This window comes from Esox lucius, chromosome 12 (assembly GCF_011004845.1).
Source record: "Esox lucius isolate fEsoLuc1 chromosome 12, fEsoLuc1.pri, whole genome shotgun sequence".
Taxonomy (NCBI): domain Eukaryota; kingdom Metazoa; phylum Chordata; class Actinopteri; order Esociformes; family Esocidae; genus Esox; species Esox lucius.
Window position 1 is genome coordinate 1193068 of NC_047580.1, and position 22366 is coordinate 1215433.

At 40.2% G+C, this 22366-nt stretch overlaps 1 protein-coding gene across 1 annotated transcript in view; it reads left to right on the plus strand.

The window, feature by feature from the left end:
- grm6a (glutamate receptor, metabotropic 6a) overlaps window positions 1-22366 on the plus strand; it is a 172598-nt gene that overhangs the window by 50651 nt on the left and 99581 nt on the right. Inside the window, exons 3-4 of the mRNA XM_029124342.2 lie at window positions 12778-12994; window positions 13286-13421. Coding sequence (XP_028980175.2) covers window positions 12778-12994; window positions 13286-13421 — 353 coding nt within the window. The remainder of the gene's footprint in view (window positions 1-12777; window positions 12995-13285; window positions 13422-22366) is intronic.

The window sequence follows — 22366 nt, forward strand, 5'->3', positions numbered from 1 at the left end:
CTGTTGTTAGCATTATCTTTCACCATTTCTCTGGTTTAACGTGTAAATAACAATCCACTTTTCAGATTTAAATATTCTAACTCAAACATACATTTACATACAGCGCAGTTTTGAAGAGTTGGCTGTATTACCTTCAGCTTTCAAGCCTGAAAGAAAACAAAAATCCCCTCACGCAGTGCAGCCACAAGGAAGGGTGTCCGTAACTGACCCCATTGTGGTAATGTACTTTGTATCATCACCCGGCTGTCCTCAATCTGTTGGAATATAGAATGTTGTACCAAGGGTCAGTATGCATAGTCATAATTGTTAATCACACTTTAGAACAAGACTAAAAATGTCTGTAAATAATTAAACTTACACAAAGTATCTGCTCAGGTTGTGTAAGATCACAGTCTGACTGACGCAGGTGCCGGTGACTTGAACTAAATACAAATAGGATTAACAAGCGTATACAGGTAATTAAAGCTGATTAACAATAATGTCAAAAGTCTACTTACCAAGATTTGGAGGTCCAAAAAATGTGTTTACCAAACACGGTCGGTGTTCAATTCCGCTCAACCTTAACCGGAGATTTAAACAGGCAATATGAAAGACAGCTAAAAATTAATGGATCGCACAATCGTAAAATTGATTTACAAATTCTTAAAAAGTTGCATCACAATTCAAATAAATTAATTCAAATAAAATAACTTGTACTTACAACAGAAACGATATACACCACGTTTGAAACAACAGCTGACTTTTGTGGATGCTGCAGGGTTTAATTTCTGTCTTCACATCGCAGCCGGGGCGCCTCCAGCAAGTCACGCCTCTTAACTTTGTCATTGGTTACATGTCATCGTTCTTCGCTTTAGATTCAAATTGTGTTAGAAGTATACATGCTGCAATGATACAAATTCAGGATAAAACGTAACTATTTAGTTCTGATTATTGTAGCCGTTTGGCAACCAAATATATTGATACACCCTGTCTGGTAGAACCACCGTTCTCGTTAATGTTCGCAGCTCAGCCATGACATCACGTCATATAATTGTATATATTAACGATTAACTCATCTGCTTACATATAAACGCTTGCTATTGTCACCATATCGACATTAATCAGTTCAACATTTAACAAACACAGGACCATAATACAGCAATACAAAATCAGATTTCACGAGTTGGTCATTAAGAGAATGCAACACATCTTCACCCGGAAGTGACAGCATAAGCCCATACTAACACACATACTATAGTATTTTTTTTAACCAATGTTGCCTATTATTAAAAATGTCTACCAATGTGTGGAAAACAATCTTGCGTTGATCTCTGTTGTACAATTTCAAAAGACGCCTTTACGAATGTTTTAATTACCTGAAATAACCTATCCTTACCTGTCAACGATTCGCCAGTGTTCATGCAAATTTATATGCGACCTTGCTGGTAACTTTGTAACATTTTGCCTTATAATGCAACTTAGAAGTTAATGCTGACTTAAACAACAATTTTTATAACAAAACTCAACATTGCTCATACATACACTTGTTTTTATTTATAACAATATTTTAAAACCCCAACCGCGACACAATCTACCTTTGCGAAATGTGTGGTTGGCCCTGGGCCATGCATACTCCTTCAAAATAATAGCATTGCTCATGCGATTTTAGTTTGCTGTAATGCTGTGTTGGACTACAAACCGTGAGACCCGGGAATGTTTTTGTAACCTGCATGTACTACAGTTTGTATTAGTGGTTATTTAAGGACCATTACTAATGGGCAGATATAACCTTGAAGCCCATCTCTTGTTAAAATGAATGTTGGGCTGAAACTATCCAAAATCATAAGTCCCTTCCCATCCCCTTCTTTATATCTTACAGAAAAACATGTCTCTCACGTGTAACCCTGTGCTTGTGGAAAAACAACATGTTACAACCACATTGTAAAACATGGAAGTTTACATCTGTACCACATGGCATTGGAACCCTGGCACCCTTTTGTTTAACACCGCTGACACAACACTTATTTACTGCCTGGGAATTTAACATTCCGGAACCCTAAGACCCATTTGTTAATCATCAAACATAACCCACCTGTTATAACACTAGTCTGGTTTGCTCATCAGGCGTTGTAAAACATCAAACACTGACACATCAATGTAATCATAAATCACAAAGTCACCGGACATGCATACGTCACTCCTGAAGTCCCACCCTAACATACGTCATACAGGAAGTCCCACCCTAACATACGTCATACAGGAAGTCCCACCCTACAAACCGGATGTCCCGCCCACCTGTCACATCAATATGGAAGTCCCGCCCCCCAGGGCCATAAATCACCATTCTGACACATTATACCCTACACTAACTACTGAAGTATCAGCAGGTTTTGGGGCAATAAAAGCAGCCATCCAGACAACGTCTTTTTCAGGCATTGTCTTGCTGAAATGAGCAAGAAATGCCAAACCACATTCTGCACATACTGTTAGGTCCGGAAATAATTGGACAATGGTTTATTGTGTGTTTGGTTATTGTGTGTTTACCAAAACATATTCAAGTTACAGTTCAATAATGAATATGGGCTTACAGTGCAGTCTCTCAGTTTCTGTGTTCACATCTAAATTGGAGGAAGGGTTTAGGAATTATAACCCTTTAATATGTAACCCCCTCTTTTTCAAAGGACCAAAAGCAATTGGACAATTGACTCAAAAGCTGTTTCATGGACAGGTGTGGGCTATATAACCTTTGTTATTTCTTAATCAATTAAGCAGGTAAAAGTTCTGGAGTTCATTCCAGCTGTGGCATTCACATTTGCAAGTCAAAAGACATACGGTCAAAGGAGTTCTCAATGCAAGTGAGAGCATATCATTATCCAAGTCTACCATAAAGATAAGACTTCACAAGAGTAAATACAAAGGGTTCACCACAAGGTGCAAACCATTCATAAGCCTCAAGAATAGAAAGGCCAGCCCAGTTCTGGAACAGCATTCTTTGGACAGAAGAAACTCAGATCAACCTGTACCAAAATGATGGAAAGAAAAAAGTATGGAGAAGGCTTGGAACGGCTCATGATCCGAAGCATACCACACCATCTGTAAAACATGGTGAAGGTAGTGTGATGGCATGGGCATGCATGGCTTCCAATTGCACTGGGTCACTAGCAAGCAAGTTTATTTATATAGCACAATTAATACATAGAAGCAATTCAATGTGCTTTACAGTGAAAATAAAAATACAAAGTGCATTGGAGTTAAAACAGTCAGATTGTTACAATTCTCTAGCTAAGCTGTCTCCAGGGGAACTGCATGAACTTCAACACTACGGTATCTCAATCCTTGCATTCCAATGCTAGGATGAACCCGTCAGTCCCTATGTGAAATAATTATTGGACAATGTCTTACTTGTCACTCTCCAGGGGGACATTTATGCCAAGTCTGTACATGCATTTTATATTCATCCTCAATGAATTACAGTTACCATAACTGTTTACTGTACCACCCCGGTATCTCAATCCTCACACTCAACTCTTGGATAAACACGTCAGTCCTTTTGTGAGAAAATACTCTACATCGATGTCTAAACAGCAGCACAAGGTCTAGCATTATCCGTCATCCCCAGATTATGAGGGGCCGTATAAGACATTATTCATTCTGGTACTCTCACATACATACATTCTCCTTTCACATACATATATTTTCACTCTCACATCCATACATTTTCCTTTCACATACATATATTTTTACTCTCACATATATACATTCTCCTTTCACATACATATATTTTCACTCTCACACAAACATATATTGTCCTTTCACATACATATATTTTCACTCTCACATTAATACATTCTCCTTTCACATGCATATATTTTCACTCTCACAAACATACATACATTTTCCTTTTACATACATACATTTTCACCCTCACATATATACATTCTCCTTTCACATACATATATTTTCACTCTAACATACATACAGTTTTTTCTCTCATAAGAATATATTTTTAACTCACACATTCATACAGTTTACTCTTATATTTCTATATTTTAACTCACACACAAATATATATTTTTCTCATATTTCTATATTTAACATACATATTCATACATTTTTGATCTCATGCACATGCAGTCACAATTTTTTATAATATATGTATATAAGCAGAAAATGTATGCATGTTTAAAGAAAATATATGTATGTGAGAGAAGAATGTGTGTGTGTGAGAGAGAAAATTTAGTGGAAATGGAAGGAGTATAGTAGAAACGGATGGCAGAACATTTCTCACGCTGTGATTGGCTGTCAATCTCACCCTCTGATTGGCTGAGAAACTCGAGCAGGGTCATGTTCAGGTCGTGATCAGCATGGACAGAGATGAGACTAACGCTTTGCAGCAAGCCATTGGAGTTTTAAGAACTATTTTAACATCCTCTGATACTATTTCTTCAATTGAGCAGCATTTCAGGTATCAAAATGTATTTCACTTTTTATTCTGAAATGTACTTAAAAATCTATAAATATATTTAACTTTATTCAAAATACATTTCCGCTTTTATTCTAAAATGTATTTGAAAATGTATAAATACATTTAAGTTTCGTCCAAATGTATTTCACCGTCAACAATGCTCTCATTACAATTGTAATGTATTATAGAAAATGGATTTTGAAGCCCATATTAAAATGCATTTTTCAGGTCCTGTGAAAGTAAAAAGATGAAATGTAATTACCGAAGTATTGATTATATCACATTTAGGTGTTGAAACACATTTTATAGATGTGTTCATTACCAAAATAAATTAAATCTTAGTCACAAATATAGTCTAACGTACTAAGAAAAACTACTAAGAAGTTGTTGCTAAAGATTAAAGAATGTATTTCGAATAAAAAACTGTATGGATGTTAGAGGGAAAATATATATATATGTGAAAGGAGAATGTATGTATGTTTGTGAGTGTGAAAATACATGCATGTGAAAGGAGAATGTATGTATGTGTGAGAGTGAAAATATATGTATGTGAAAGGAGAATGTATGTATATGAGAGTGAAAATATATGTATGTGAAAGGAGAATGTATGTATGTGAGAATACCAGAATGAATAATGTCTTATATGGCCCCTCATACCAGATTGTTACTTTTACACAGAGGTTATTCCTCTGATAGCACCAGAACTTGCATTATGATTGGTAAAAGATAGCAAAATATAAATTTAATAACAAAATAAATCAAAAAGAGAAATATAAAATACAGCATAATAAGAAAACATAGAATAAGAAAACAGAAATAGAATAAAACAAAATAAAATGTGATAAAAACATAGGAAGCTATAAAAGCTGCAAGACTAAACAGTGCAGTTATGTTTAAGTGATAAAAACATAGGAAGCTATAAAGGCTAAACAGTGTGGTTAAGTTTAAGAGCACTAGTGTTTATTGATGACGTGACAGAAGACAGAAGCAGCCAGATGAATTCTGAAGTGTATAGGGAGGGATATATTGTCTGCTCAGATTCAGCCAAATTCAGCTAGGTTGATTGGACGGCACTTCACATTACACATAGACAATGACAATGTGACGCAAAACTCCATGAGGGTGGCTTGGAGGCCCAACGTCCTCTAGTGGGACCACATGCTCACAGCCCAGCACTGTGCAGCTCAATTGGTATTCGGCAGAGAACACCATAATGGGCAGGTCCGCCATTGGTGTCCCGTTCTCTTCACATATGAGAGCAGGTTCACACTGAGAACATGTTAATGGTGTGAAAGAATCTGGAGATGCCACAGTGAATGTTATGCTGCCTCAACATCATCCAGCATAACTGGTTTGGTGGTGGGTCAGTGATGGTCTGAGGAGGCATTTCTTTGGAGGGTCACACAGACCTCCACATGCCACCTTAGAAATCTGTATAGTGGTTGAAATGATGATTGCGTACCCGGTCGTCAAGGGAGAGAGTAAATCAGTTATTTATATCAGCATTTGATAATCTATTGTTCATGATATTACAGACTGTCTTCATACTCGGTCTTACAAACTCATCTCATCTCACTCAATATCAACTTCTGGTCTTACCTCTACTTCATAGACATTGCAACCAGAATGCACATCACAGTACTGTAAACCCACTGGCTAATTACTGTCTCGCTTGGAATTAATGTGACGTCCTGTGTACAGATAAAAATATGTTCTGTTGTAAACTAAACAAACATCAACATAGCCAACAGTACCCTGACTGCTGTTAGTTTCCTGGGATGAAATCCTCAGACCCATCTTCAGACCTTACACTGGTGCAGTGGGCCCTGGGTTCCTCCTGGTGCAGGACAATGCCCGGCCAAATGTGGACAGAGTGTGTAGGCAGTTCCTGGATGACAAAGGCATTGATGCTGTTGACTGGCCCTCACATTCCCCAGACCTAATCCAATTGAACACCTCTGGGCCCTGATCAAAAGTTTACATTCCCTTGAATGTTTGGCCTTGTTACAGACACACAAGGTGACACACACAGGTGAAAATGGCAATTAAAGGTGAATTTCCCACACATGGGGCTTTTTAAATTGCAATTAGTGTCTGTGTATAGTCAAAGACTATAGTGCACGTGGATTCACTGAGCAGACTAGATACTGAGCCATGGGGAGCAGAAAAGAACTGTCAAAAGACCTGTGTAACAAGGTAATGGAACTTTACAAAGATGGAAAAGGATATCAAAAAAATATCAAAAGCCTTGCAAATGCCAGTCAGTACTGTTCAATCACTTATTAAAAAGCGGAACATTTGGGGATCTCTTGATACCAAGTCAGGTAGACCAAGAAAGATTTCAGCCAAAACTGCCAGAAGAGTTGTTCGGAATACAAAGAAAAATCCACAGGTAACCTCAGGAGAAACATAGGCTGCTCTGGAGAAAGACAGTGTGGTTGTTTCAAGGAGCACAATACAGAAATACTTGAACAAAAATTAGCTGCATGGTTGGGTTGCCAGAAAGAAGCTATTACTGCACCAATGCCACAAAAAAAGCATTACAACATGCCCGACAATACCTTGACACACCTCAAAGAGTGACAAGACCAAAATAGAGCTTTATGGTCACAACCATAAGCGCTATGTTTGGAGAGGGGTCAACAAGGCCTATAGTGAACAATACCATCCCCACTGTGAAGCATGGTGGTGGTTCACTGATGTTTTGGGGGTGTGTGAGCTCTAAAGGCATGGGGAATATTTTGAAAATTGATTCCAAGATGAATGCAGCTTGTTATCAGAAAATACTGGCAGACAATTTGCATTCTTCTGCACGAAAGCTGTGCATGGGATACTCTTGGACTTTCCAGCAAAACAAGAATTAAAAGATGTGTTTTGCCTACTCACTCATGTTTTCTTTACAAATGGTACATATATTACCAATTCTCCAAAGGTATGCAAACTTATGAGCACAACTGTAAATGATAATCATTAACTTAGCATTTGATCTACTTTATGTAGGCCTTCGGGTTTTTAAAATATGAATGACAGTTCAGGGACGGCTGTAGCAAGCGTAACAACCGTCCCAGTATCACAGTCATGTTTTCACCTCATATGTACTAGCCAGACTTCTAGCTTGACACATGTTAGTCATCTCTATTTTTAGCTTACAAAATACTGATTCAAATAATATATGTTTGATAGATATTTGATCTCAGGACAGTATACAAAAAATACATCTGACAGAAAAGTTACATTTTGACCTAGAAAAAACACTTGGCTGGTAACATTCTCTGGGAGTTTCAAATGTCACTTTTTTGTAAGCAAGAAGACAGTCTAACTGAACATATTCAGAGTGAGTGTAATCACTCTAGCTTGGTTCTGATTGTAGGAATTAAATGTGTTACATCCGTACCATGTTACAACTGTCCCTGGTCTCCCCTACACTCGCACACTCATATGGTATGCTTAGTAAGAGGCGCGAAAATAGACAATTTGTGGTGGACAACTAGTTATTAGCAAGTAGATAGGATCGAAATGTTAAGTAACTACTCCACACTGCACTCCTGTTTTTTGTCGAGTATTGAGATAAACTGGTTGAGGTGTTGCACTTGCCATTATAATGGTGACTGGTTCAGTAAATGTTTTGACTTGTGTAATTATTCTCCAGTACAATCGATACTACCAAATGACAGAAAAATAGAGGTCAGATTTTCTTTTTTTTTACTTGGTATCGAATTGGAATTGAAGTGTCAAATCTCGTGATTTTGCAGGTTTTCCCTCTTACAAAGCATGTAGAAGTCTTTTTATCATAGGTACTCTTCAACTGTGAGTGACGGAATCTAAAACAAAAATCCAGAAAATCACATTGTATGATTTTTAAGTAATTAATTTGCATTTTATTGCATGACATAATTATTTGATACATCAGAAAAGCAGAACTTAATATTTGGTACAGATTCCTTTATTTGCAATTACAGACATCATACGTTTCCTGTAGTTCTTGACCAGGTTTGCACACACTGCAGCAGGGATTTTGGCCCACTCCTCCATACAGACCTTCTCCAGATCCTTCAGGTTTTGCGGCTGTCGCTGGCCAATACAGACTTTCAGCTCCCTCCAAAGATGTTCTATTGGGTTCAGGTCTGGAGACTGGCTAGGCCACTCCAGGACCTTGTGATGCTTCTTACGGAGCCACTCCTTAGTTGCCCTGGCTGTGTGTTTCGGGTCGTTGTCATGCTGGAAGACCCAGCCACGACCCATCTTCAATGCTCTTACTGAGGGAAGGAGGTTGTTGGCCAAGATCTCGCGATACATGGCCTCATCTATCCTCCCCTCAATACGGTGCAGTCATCCTGTCCCCTTCGCAGAAAAGCATCCCCAAAGAATGATGTTTCCACCTGCATGCTTCACGGTTGGGATAATGTTCTTGGGGTTGTACTCATCCTTCTTCTTCCTCCAAACACGGCTAGTGGAGTTTAGACCAAAAAGCTCTATTTTTGTCTCATCAGACCACTTGACCTTCTCCCATTCCTCCTCTGGATCATCCAGATGGTCATTGGCAAACTTCAGATGGGAGACCGAGGGAGATTGACCGTCATCTTGAACTTCTTCCATTTTCTAATAATTGCGCCAACAGTTGTTGCCTTCTCACCAATCAATCAAATGTATTTATAAAGCCCTTTTTACAACAGCAGTTGTTACAAAGTGCTTTACAGAGACACCCAGCCTTAAACCCCAAGGAGCAAACAACAGTAGTGTTGAATTTCAGTGGCTAGGAAAAACTCCCTAAGAAGGTTGAATTTTAGGAAGAAACCTAGAGAGGACCCAGGTTCAGAGAGGTGACCAGTCCTCTTCTGGCTGTGCCAGGTGAGATATTAAAGAGTCCAAGCCGCTTGCCTATTGTCCTGTAGCCCATCCCAGCCTTGTGCAGGTCTACAATTTTATCCCTGATGTCCCTACATAGCTCTCTGGTCTTGGCCATTGTGGAGAGGTTGGTGTCTGTTTGATTGAGTGTGTGGACAGGTGTCTTTTATACAGGAAACAAGTTCAAACAGATGCAGTTAATACAGGTATTGATTATTAGGTGATCAAATACTTGTCATGCAATAAAATGCAAATTAATTACTTAAAAATCATACAATGTGATTTTCTGGATTTTTGTTTTAGATTCCGTCTCTCACAGTTGAAGTGTACCTATGATAAAAAATTACAGACCTCTACATGCTTTAGGAAAGCCTGCAAAATCAGCAGTGTATCAAAGACTTGTTCTCCCCAATGTACATTATACAACAAGTAAAAACAATGAAAACATATCCTCCTGAAGACATTTGTGAATATAATTATCCAAAGTACACTGTAAACTGAATAACTTCCCTGAACTCAAATGTATTTTGCCTTAATATACACTCACCTAAAGGATTATTAGGAACATCTGCTCAATTTCTCATTAATGCAATTATCTAATCAACCGATCAAATGGCAGTTGCTTCAATGCATTTAGGGTTGTAGTCCTGGTCAAGACAATCTCCTGAACTCCAAACTGAATGTCAGAATGGGAAAGAAAGGTGATTTAAGCAATTTTGAGCGTGGCATGGTTGTTGGTGCCAGACGGGCCGGTCTGAGTATTTCACAATCTGCTCAGTAACTGGGATTTTCACGCACAACCATTTCTAGGGTTTACAAAGAATGTTGTGAAAAGGGAAAAACATCCAGTATGCGGCAGTCCTGTGGGCGAAAATGCCTTGTTGATGCTAGAGGACAGAGGAGAATGGGCCGACTGATTCAAGCTGATAGAAGAGCAACTTTGACTGAAATAACCACTCGTTACAACCGAGGTATGCAGCAAAGCATTTGTGAAGCCACAACACGCACAACCTTGAGGCGGATGGGCTACAACAGCAGAAGACCCCACCGGGTACCACTCATCTCCACTACAAATAGGAAGAAGAGGCTACAATTTGCACGAGCTCACCAAAATTGGACAGTTGAAGACTGGAAGAATGTTGCCTGGTCTGATGAGTCTTAATTTCTGTTGAGACATTCAGATGGTAGAGTCAGAATTTGGCGTAAACAGAATGAGAACATGGATCTATCATGCCTTGTTACTACTGTGCAGGCTGGTGGTGGTGGTGTAATGGTGTGGGGGATGTTTTCTTTGCACACTTTAGGCCCCTTAGTGCCAATTGGGCATCGTTTAAATGCCACGGCCTACCTGAGCATTGTTACTGACCATGTCCATCCCTTTAGGACCACCATGTACCCATCCTTTGATGGCTACTTCCAGCAGGATAATGCACCATGTCACAAAGCTCGAATCATTTCAAATTGGTTTCTTGAACATGACAATGAGTTCACTGTACTGAAATGGCCCCCACAGTCACCAGATCTTAACCCAAGAGAGCATCTTTGGGATGTGGTGGAATGGGAGCTTCGTGCCCTGGATGTGCATCCCACAAATCTCCATCAACTGCAAGATGCTATCCTATCAATATGGGCCAACATTTCTAAAGAATGCTTTCAACACCTTGTTGATTCAATGCCACTTAGAATTAAGGCAGTTCTGAAGGCGAAAGGGTTCAAACACAGTATTAGTATGGTGTTCCTAATAATCCTTTAGGAGAGTGTATTTAAGTTTATAAAGGTTTGCAGAACTTATATGTTTAGGGTTAGTTAAACGTATCTTTTCATTGCATAATTCTTAAATTATTGAGAAAGCACACACAAATATTTTCAGTTTATAAAACCTAAACAGTGTTTTAGATTTGAGTTGTATTTGCTTAAGGGAACTGTATAATCTACTAAACCACATCCCAATATGCATTGCCCTTTTAAAGTGTACTATAGAGTTACCACTGATGACAGTATTTGTTAACGACAGAGACATGGTTATTGAACACATTAATTTCCTATAATGTCTATTAATTGACAACTGTTGGCTCGTAGATTACTATTTTCCGAACCTCAAAATAAAATAATCCTTGCACAGCTGCCAGAAAATGTCCATGTTTTCAAAAATTAAATCAAATCTTTTCTGCTGAGATTGCTGGAAACCTGGGAATTTCATCAGAATTTTACATTACTAGCCATAAGGAAATGCATATTTCCTGTTGGAATCCATCCTAAGTTTTGACAGGAAGATTGTTACAATAATTTCAGTAGTGGGTGCAAAATATTTGTTTTACTACATGATTGGATTACTTTAGACAAATTTATGTTTTTGATGTTTGTGTAGCTAAGATTACTTAATAAGTCAGTGTAAATGCAAAAAAAGGATAATAAAACAATTGCAAAAATATCAACCTGAAGCTGAGCATGCTAGGAACATTATAATTTGAAACATAGTTTTATTTTGTAAAAGTCTGTATAACATCAATGTTTTAAGTCATTAGGAATATTTCTCTAACTGTGAGTTACACCACCTAAAGCACAGTAGAAACATTTGAGTAAAAAATAGGGTTTACAGTATACTTAGTCACAAAGCAACCACAGTAGGTTCCAGAAACCATTATGTTGATTAAAATATTGGATTTGGATCGTGGTCTCTGATGAATGAGAGTGAAATTCTCTGTCTGGTTGGCCCGTCGGTATTTCATCTGTGTGCTAGGCTGATCCCATGTGATATCATTTAGGAATTAATCTAGTTGGTTCTTACCCCTGTAGGTAATCATAGCTTTTTATTGTCGAATGAAATGTACTTTTATTTGTCCTATTGTTTATATGCCTTAATTTTGAGAGAGGGCACCCATACACGTTTTATAATAATGTGTAGAATGAGTTGAGGCTTGGGTTGGCTACAAAGCACATGTTATAGGCATTGTGTGAGGTAAAGCTGAGAAACAGCCTCTACATCTCTGTCCCTCTGTGTTTAACTTAATTTGACTAAAAACCCCTCTAATCCCAAACAGATAATCTGTCCAATGTTTACTCGCTCTTTTTCTCTCCTTCTCTTTTACATCCCTCCATCTCTGTCTACAATTTCTCTCATTTGACAGATCAACCCCTAAACCTATTTTCAGAATAACTAAAGCCTAGAAAGCACTGAAGTGAGTGACCATATACATTATCCAGTGACGTTATAGAAGCAAAGAGCCATGGGAAATAAATGAAGTAGCAATTTGTGCATTGACAGCCAAAGTTCTATTAAATTGATATGTTGAATAAAGCATTAGATTGAAAAGATTTAATGGTTGCAAAACACCTGGGGGAAAACAGGTACATATTGCAAATTATTTTAGATTTAAGAAGCATTTTGCACTCATACAGCGGATCAAATTGTGTTTTATTAGTAGTCTGTAGTATATATTTATGATAAGGAGTCTGGCTGGTTTACCATATTCTTTGTTTTGCTTCAGATTCCCCAGATCAGCTATGCATCCACTGCCCCAGAATTAAGTGACAATAACCGGTACGACTTCTTCTCTCGTGTGGTTCCACCTGATTCATACCAAGCCCAGGCTATGGTGGACATAGTCAAAGCTATGGGCTGGAACTATGTGTCTACATTGGCATCAGAGGGAAGCTATGGTGAAAGCGGAGTTGATTCCTTTCAGCAGATCTCCCGAGAGGCAGGTACAGTCATGCTACTCTCCTCTCATCTTGATACAATGGTTATTAATTATATATGTCAGTTTATATTTATAATAAACCTATAATCTGTTCTAGCTAAAAACATGAATTCTGATGTCTATTGCCTCCACTCACTGTGGTCTGAAAGTTCTTGGCACTGGCTATCACAATTTAATCACACCATCTCAGAGAACCTAAACATAGATTATTGTTGGTACTCACATGTTCTACTGTCAAATATAATTTTCAGTCAAACGGTGCAAACTTTAATGGCCATGTCTTCTCTACCAAAAGGAGGTCTGTGCATTGCACAGTCTATCAAGATACCACGGGAACCAAAGCCGGGGGAGTTTGACAAAATCATTAACAGATTGATGGAGACTTCCAATGCGCGGGGGGTCATCATCTTTGCAAATGAAGATGACATCAAGTAAGTGATAGAGAAGTTAGTCACACAGTTAGATTTAACACTGTATAAAAGTGCCACTCTAGCACTCTCAGACAACTTCTACTTATCTACCTTAAAACCATTTTCTTGCTCTCCTTTGTTAGATTCTGTCCATTTGTGATCCATGAACAAAATGAATGCAACCGGAAGTCAGGGGAGAGCCTTTATTCAGCATGAGGTTTACGATGATAACCTTCCATAGTTCTTTCCTTGTTCTCTCCAAATGCTTACAACTTAAACACAGTCATTTATACCAGGACACATAGGAGGTGGTCAGTATTCATAGCCAACCATTACACAGACTATTATAAGAAATAGTTTGTCCTACAAAATACCCTTGTATGGCGTATTCCAACCTATGACCCAAGGGTCTATTCAGAGAGTCCTATGACAGTCACATACACAGTTCCTAACAGGTGGTATGGACAGGGTGTTTGGGACCCATCAGTAATGGGACATCACATTTCCTACCTAGTGTCCTCCATACAGAGATAGTTAGTACTCTCATACATTGTGTCAAGCTTAATTCAATTACATTCATGCTCAATATCTATCACCTTGGTGCAACTGTCTTTTCATTAGTTCTACTTAACCTCTCTAGTTATATTAAAGATTGTAATGGCATTCCTTCTGGATGTCAACATAAGCCAAGAATATGCTGTAGGCACAATTACTTTAGTCTGATGCGAATGACAGGAGATGTAATTCAGTTTAACAACATTTCCTGACAAGAAGGTTTTATATTACATTGTATCACACATTAAAAAAACGATATGCTTTCGAGCCTAACGCAGCTCTCCCTCTTCCTCTCACTATCTATTGTCATTTATTACATTCTCACATTATGGCTCTTACATACAAAATCATAATATCATGAATTTGCTCCCCTCTAAAGGATGTTACCAGAATGATATGCTTAACTTTTCATCTTCATCCGCTTATCCGGTATCGGGTCACGGGGGCAGCAGCTCCAGCAGGGGACCCCAAACGTCCCTTTCCCGAGCCACATTTGCCAGCTCTGACTGGGGGATCCCGAGGCGTTCCCAAGCCAGTGTCAAAATAAAATCTCTCCACCTAGTCCTGGGCCTACCCCGAGGTCTCCTCCCAACTGGACGTGCCTGGAACACCTCCCTAGGGAGACGTCCTGGGGGCATCCTAACCAGATGCCCGAACCACCTCAACTGGCTCCTTTCGATGCTATGGAGCAGCGGCTCTACTCCGAGTTCCCTATCCCTAAGGGAGAAGCCAGCCACCCTTCTGAGAAAACCCATTTCAGCCGCTTGTAATCGCGATCTTGTTCTTTCGGTCATGACCCAGCCTTCATGACCATAGGTGAGGGTAGGAAGGAAAATTGACCGGTATATTGAGAGCTTTGCCTTTCGGCTCAGCTCTCTTTTCGTCACAACGGTGCGGTAAAGCGAATGCAATACCACCCCCGCTACTCCGATTCTCCGGCCAATCTCCCGCTCCATTGTCCCCTCACTCGCGAACAAGACTCCGAGATACTTGAACTCCTTTACTTGGGGTAACGCCTCATCCCCTACCCGGAGTTGGCACTCCATCGGTTTCCTGCTGAGAACCATTGCCTCAGATTTAGAGGTGCTCATCCCAACCGCTTCGCTCTCAGCTTCAAACCGGTCCAGTGAGTGCTGAAGTTCACAGACCGTTGGCCACATCATCCGCAAAAAGCAGCAATGAGATCCCCAGCCCACCGAACTGCAATCCCTCCCCACCCCGACTACGCCTCGATATCCTGTCCATAAAAGTTACAAACAGGATTGGTGACAAAGCGCAGCCCTGGCGGAGGCCAACCCCCACCTGGAACCAGTCTGACTTACTACCGAGTACCCCGAACACAGCTCTCACTTTGGACGTATTGGGATTGGATAGCCCTCAGAAGGGACCTCCTCACCCCATACTCCCGCAGCACCTCCCACGGGGGACCCGGTCATACGTCTTCTCCAGATCCACACAACACATGTAGACAAGATGAGCATATTCCCAGGCCCCCTCCAAGATCCTTGCAAGAGTAAAGAGCTGGTCGGTTGTTCCGCGACCAGGAAAGAATCTGCATTGATCCTCTTCAATCTGAGGTTCGACTATCTGCCGAACCCTCCTTTCCAGTACCTTTGAGTAGACTTTCCCAGGGAGGCTGAGAAGTGTGATACCCCTGTAATTGGCACACACACTCTGGTCCCCCTTTTTGAACAGGGGAACCACCACCCCGGTCTGCCACTCCTTAGGCACTTTCCCCAACTCCCACGCAATGTTAAAGAGGTGTACCAAGACATCCCTTCCACACCCAAAGCTTTCAACATTTTTGGACGGATCTCATCAATCCCCGGAGCTTTGCCACTGTGGAGTTGTTTGACTACCTCAGTGACTTCTGCCATGGAGATTGACGAAGCTTCCCCATCAGCCTCCAGCTCTGCCTCCACTATAGAGGGCGTGTTAGTGGGATTTAGGAGTTCCTCAAAGTGTTCCTTCCATTGCCCAATTACCACCTCAGTTGAGGTCAACAGTGTCCCATCCTTACTGTACACAGCTTGGATAGTTCCCCGTTTTCCCCTCCTGAGGTGGCGGACGGTTTTCCAGAAACACCTTGGTCCCGACCGAAAGTCCTTCTCCATGGCTTCCCCAAACTCCTCCCACACCTTCTGTTTTGCCTCTTTCACAGCAGAGGTCACAGCCCTTCGGGTCTGTCGGTACACTGCAACCGTCTCCGGAGTCCTCCGGGATAACATATCCCGGAAGGCCTCCTTCTTCAGTCGGACGGCTTCCCTGACCACCGGTGTCCACCAGGGTGTTCGAGGGTTACCGCCCCTTGATGCACCTAAGACTTTTAGACCACAGCTCCCCGCCGCAGCTACAGCAATGGAGGCTTTGAACATCGACCACTCAGGTTCAATGCCTCCAACCTACACAGGGATGCCAGAAAAGCTCCGCCGGAGGTGTGAGTTGAAGATCTTTCGGACAGGGGCCTCCTCCAGACGTTCCCAGTTTACCCGCACTACCCATTTGGGTTTTCCCGGTCAACCCGTAGGCGTAGGGAGGCGACCCTCTCATCCACTGGGGTAAACTCCAACATAGTGGCACTCAGCCGGGGGCTTGTGAGTATCCCAACCCCTGACCGGCGCCTCACACCCTGGTCAACTCCAGAGAAGAATGAAGTCCATCCCCTATCCAGGAGTACGGTTCCAGAACCGAGACTGTGAGTGGATGTAAGCCCCACCAGATCTAACTGATAGCGCTCATAACTTTTAGATGAACAACTAAAAAAAGCTGTAAGGGGTGCAGCATTTCCATTTGCCAACAGAGGTCAGAGCTATTTCCGTTGGCCAAAAGAATTCAGCAATTTAAGATGCACTTTTTTATGTCCCTAAAATAATTTTGGTATAGGAAATGTTGTGAAATACTACAACTACTATTATTGCAGTTATATTATTTCAAGTTGATCCAACATGCTGTAAATTTATAAAATAATGCTACCAGCAACCAGGAAAAAATTTTCATGCAGAAAAACAGTTTCTACCTTTAGGCAGACATGGGATTAAAAAAAAGTTAGTTAGGGTTAAATCAGTACCTCCAAATCCGAGGCCATGATCCTCAGTCGGAAAAGGGTGGCTTGCCCACTTCAGGTTGGTGGAGAGTGCCTGCCTCAAGTGGAGGAGTTTAAGTATCTAGGGGTCTTGTTCACGAGTGAGGGAAGGATGGAACGGGAGATTGACAGACGGATCGGTGCAGCTTCTGCAGTAATGCAGTCGATGTATCGGTCTGTCGTGGTGAAGAAAGAGCTGAGCCGCAAGGCGAAGCTCTCGATTTACCAGTCAATCTACGTTCCTACTCTCACCTATGGTCATGAGCTTTGGGTCATGACCGAAAGGACAAGATCCCGGATACAGGCGGCCGAAATGAGCTTTCTCCACAGGGTGGCCGGGCGATCCCTTAGAGATAGGGTGAGAAGCTTGGTCACCCGGGAGGAGCTCAGAGTAGAGCCGCTGCTCCTCCACATCGAGAGGGGTCAGCTGAGGTGGCTTGGGCATCTTTTTCAGGATGCCTCCGGAACGCCTTCCTGGGAAGGTGTTCCGGTCCCGTCCCACCGGGAGGAGACCCCGGGGAAGACCTAGGACACGCTGGAGGGACTATGTCTCCCGGCTGGCCTGGGAACGCCTCGGTGTCCCCCCGGAAGAGCTGGAGGAAGTGTCTGGGGAGAGGGAAGTCTGGGCATCCCTGCTTAGACTGCTGCCCCCGCGACCCGGCCCCGGATAAGCGGAAGAAGATGGTATGGTATGGTAGTTAGGGTTAGGATTAATAACAAAGTACAAATAGAAAAGTTATAATAATACATTTACCCAGTACCCTGAAGACCAATGTATTAAAACAAAATTCAATATACATTTGAACATTTTATAAATAGATACTGTATTTCCTAAATACATTTTGAAAGAAATCCATAACTCTGCAATGTGGTTGTTGCTCTACTTTAGTTAGACAAACTGGAAGTCACTCTGGGTACTAAATAAGGAAACTACAAATATAAATGTGAAAAGCATGCTGTATATAATTAGATTTACACTACAGGTCAAACGTTTGGGGTCACTTAGGCATGTTCTTGATTTCCATGAAAACATATATGAAATGACTTTGCATATGAAATGTAGCAAAATGAATAGGAATAGTAATTAACAAGGTTATACGATTATTTTTTATTGAAATAATTGTTCAAACTGTGCTTCTGTTAAAGAATCCTCCAATTACAGCCATGCAGATTTTTTGTCATTCTAGTCGTCAACTTGAGGTAATCTGAAGAGGTACCTGAAGTACCTCCTGCAAGTTAGACTGTACCAATCTACCACTGCACCCAGTACAAATCCCCACTTCATCACCAGAGGTGGAAAGTAACGAATTACATTTACTCGCGTTACTGTAATTTAGTAGTTTTTTAGTGTACTTCTACTTTTTAAAGTATTTTTTTAAATCTGTAATTTTACTTTTACTTAAGTATTTTTTGTTTGAAGTATTGTACTTCGCTACGTTTTAAATCATATCCGTTACTGAGTAAAAAAAAAATGCTAAGGAATAAAAAATGCTACTGCACTGGTTGATTGATGGGCGGGAGAACGAACGCGCTAAACAAGAATGATGGAGACGGACAAAACAGAAGCAAACCCAGCTAAAATCGAAATACCATCAACTTCTTTTGAAGCAAACCCCTGGCCATATTTTAGCGACCACTTTGACTTCAAGTGCAAGAAAGGTGACAGCTTTATCATGCAGTGTAAACTGTGTTTGCCCAAGTCGACTGAACTGGCAGCTTATAAAAACTCTACTTCAAACCTCCGTAAGCATGTTGTGGTAAGTTAATATTACTTGTATACTTGCATAATATTACTTTGTACTTTAGTTAGTTTACATAATTGTTGTAGCATACTCTTGCGTTGCATCAGTGCGTGACCTTGTTATCATGAGAGTCGGTGATTAGCTGGTGCAAAATTTTCAATGTACAATTAAGCTAGCTCTATTTCCAGTGTCATGATTTAACTGTCATATAAAATGAATTGAAGTGTTATTTGGTGTAACGTTAGATCTGCTGATTTTGCATTTTAAGCATTGCTGTAGACTATAACGTGATAACTAGCTCAAAATAAGCGCTTTAACGCAGGCGATTTATTCAATACATTTATATAGTGGTGGGCATAGATGCATTTTTTAAATCTAGATTAATCTAACTGTAATCTTGGAATTCATCTAGATTAATCTAGATTAAAATGGCTCATTTGAATTCTGCCGAAGGCATTCAGAATTATGTGTGAAGTACATGATAAGTTTTCTTCTTCAGACAAAAATGCTTATTGGTCTTAGTCACAATTCAGTCATTTTGTCTTTCATAGTTATATTCTAGTTTTAGTAGACGAAAAGTCATTGAATTTTTAGTCAAACTGCAGTTACAGAGTACCTATTTTGGTAGTCTTTAGACAAAAAATGTCTTTATAATTTTACTCTCTAGGCCAATTCAATTAAGATTATGAGAAATGAAAATGAAACAGGCTTGACATTGCAGTCTTAGCAGTAGCTTTGTGCAATTTGTGGTATTCATTTTCCTTAGTTCAGTAGTTCTCCAATTATTTAGTGCCGTACCCCCTTTCTTCTACTTAGACTGCAGTCACACCTTTTCCATTAAGGGACAATATTTTCCCCCTTTAAACAATTTTTCCAGTTCAGTTTATACCTTTATAAAATAAATAATGCTTTAAATAAAACAATGTTCAATAAATATGCAATGATAATAAAAACGGAGTGATACTAATGTTACCCTTTAGTTTGTTGAACTGTTAAAATCAATGTCACATTTGAAATCGTGTTTCATATTCAAGAAACATTGCATTCTTGCTCGTATAATAAGATAAATATTAAAAACACTGCTGGATATCAGCCTGCATTTTGATCGCAGATTTAGAAGTACAAACAGCGCAAGCGGCTCGTGACAGAACACAGACCGACTGAATGACACTTTAGTTTAAGTAGAAAATCTCAAATGAGATGGCTGAACTCCAGTTTACCGGTACTTGTCTGTGTTTTCAGATCATCCGCGATTCTTCAGCAGTGTAGAGAACGCGCGCGCGCATGGTTGCCAGATACTATTAAAAAGACCGGGTAGAAAACGTGTTCTTTTAACAGAAAAGCTCTGACTAGGGGATTAAAATATTGAAATCTGGCAACCGTAAGCATGACGGAGACCCAGCTCCCAAACCCTGGGCTAGGGGTGGGCCTATATATATAACACAATTAACCCAGCATCCGATTTTTTTTATATCATCCTTTGTCTAGCGTTATATTATGATCACGCTCCTATTCATGCAATGCTTTAAAAAACATTTCAGCGCGACAAGACGAAAGAGAACCCGCTGTCTCTTAATAATGTCCTGGTTGCGTCTCAATCAGCCCCTAGTTAACTAGGTGGTGAATCAGTATGCTATATCGTGTACATGAATGTGGCAAATCCATGATCAGTGCTTTCACTACTGCACTAGGAGGAGGTGATTGAGACGCAGACCTTGTCTGAAAGACGCGCCAGAATCGAGTTCTCTTCGCGTACAATAAAACACAGAATTATGCCAAAATGCCCATTTTGTCGAGTATTGTCTTAAATGAGTAAAAAAACAACAAAAAAACATCTTAAATGAACTTAAAAGGTGCGCGTGACAGGGCGCAGATCTTAAAGTGACAGCAGACAGACACTAACGATTTATGTAATTAAAGTTAATCAAAGAACAAAGGTAACGGAGAAAAGTGTAGCTTTAATAAGAAGTTATTCCATATTTAATTTATTATTTATAATGCAGCGCAGACAGTTTATATTTCTGTATATCCTGTTAGACTGGTAGGAACGCCACAGGGACATTTCTACTGTACTACTGTACTATCCCTTCCCTTTTAATTTAGACATTTTTTTTCATAGTCATATTCTTATCTTAAGGTTCAGTGAGCGAGAATTGTGCACTATGAAATATAAAGACAAAATGTAATGTGTGTAGAAAACCTTTTATCAATGAATGTAAATATTTAAAATTCAGCATGTTTAATGAACATGACATTGATTTAAATGATGAACATTTTTTGGTTACAGAGAAAACATCCATGAAAGCTGAAGGCCTTCAGTGACTTTGTGGCAACACGGAAGCGAACCCTGGAACCACCAGAAATCCCAGCCAAGCAAGCAAAAATAAGTGACGTATTTGCACTGGGTGCAAACAAATGTGTGTCACAGGCAAAGGTTGATAAGCTCATGATCAACTTTATTTGTGATGGTCTTCATCCATTTTCTTTGGTTGAACAACCTGCTTTTAAAGAACTTTTACTTGCACTGAATCAACAGTGCAAAGTCATATCCAGACCCACTCTCCGGACCAGAATTGATGATGCTGCCATTCAGTTGAAGAAGACTTTGCTGTCACACCCCACGACTACTGATTGCTGGACTGCGCACCAGCAAAGTTTCATAGGGGTGACAGCTCATTGGATTGATGAGGAAACCTTGGAGAGGAGATCCGCCGCACTTGCTTGCCAGAGATTGAGATGGTCACACACCTTTGATGTCCTGGCAGGCACTCTTGATGACATTCATTGTCAGTACAGAATAAAGGGAGAAGTGGTAAGAACCACAACAGACAGCGGCTCAAACTTTATCAAGGCATTTAGTGTTTTTGGTGAGAAAAGCCAAACTGAGGAAGCAGAGTCCGAATCAGAACAAGACTCTTCTGAAGAGCCCAAAGCTGAGTACCTGGACACATTTGACATCCTGGAACAAGACAGTGGTCTTGAGTACCAGCTTCCTCCACATCAAAGGTGTGCATGCCACTTGTTAAATTTAGTCGCCACAACAGATGCTGCCTTGGCAGAAAAGAACAATGACACATACAAACGGCTATCACGAGCTGCCTTTGGGAAATGCCAAGTAATGTGGAACAAGACAGGTCGGTCATACATGGCAGCAGAAACTGTTGAAGATAAATGCAAGCTCCAGCTCATCCGGCCAAATCAGACTAGGTGGAACTCTACATACATGGCTGTGGAGAGAATCTTAAGGATCATACAAGACAAAGGCGAAGACGCTATCAGAAATGTCTGTGAAGAATTCAAAGTGAAAATGTGAGTTTTTTTAATATAATTTAAACAATATAATAAAATAAGTATAAAATAACACAAATGAAAATAATTTCCCAAAGTTCCCCTTCTTATATTTTTTAAAATATTTAATCCACACCTATTCCTGCAAGAAATGTCTAAAAATTTGCATTTGTTGTATGTCCTACTGGCTGAGTCCAGCTGAAATTGTTTTCCTGACTGAGTATTGCACTGTTATGAAACCTGTTGTGAAGGCATTGAACATTCTTCAGTCTGAGACCAACACACACATGGGGTGGCTC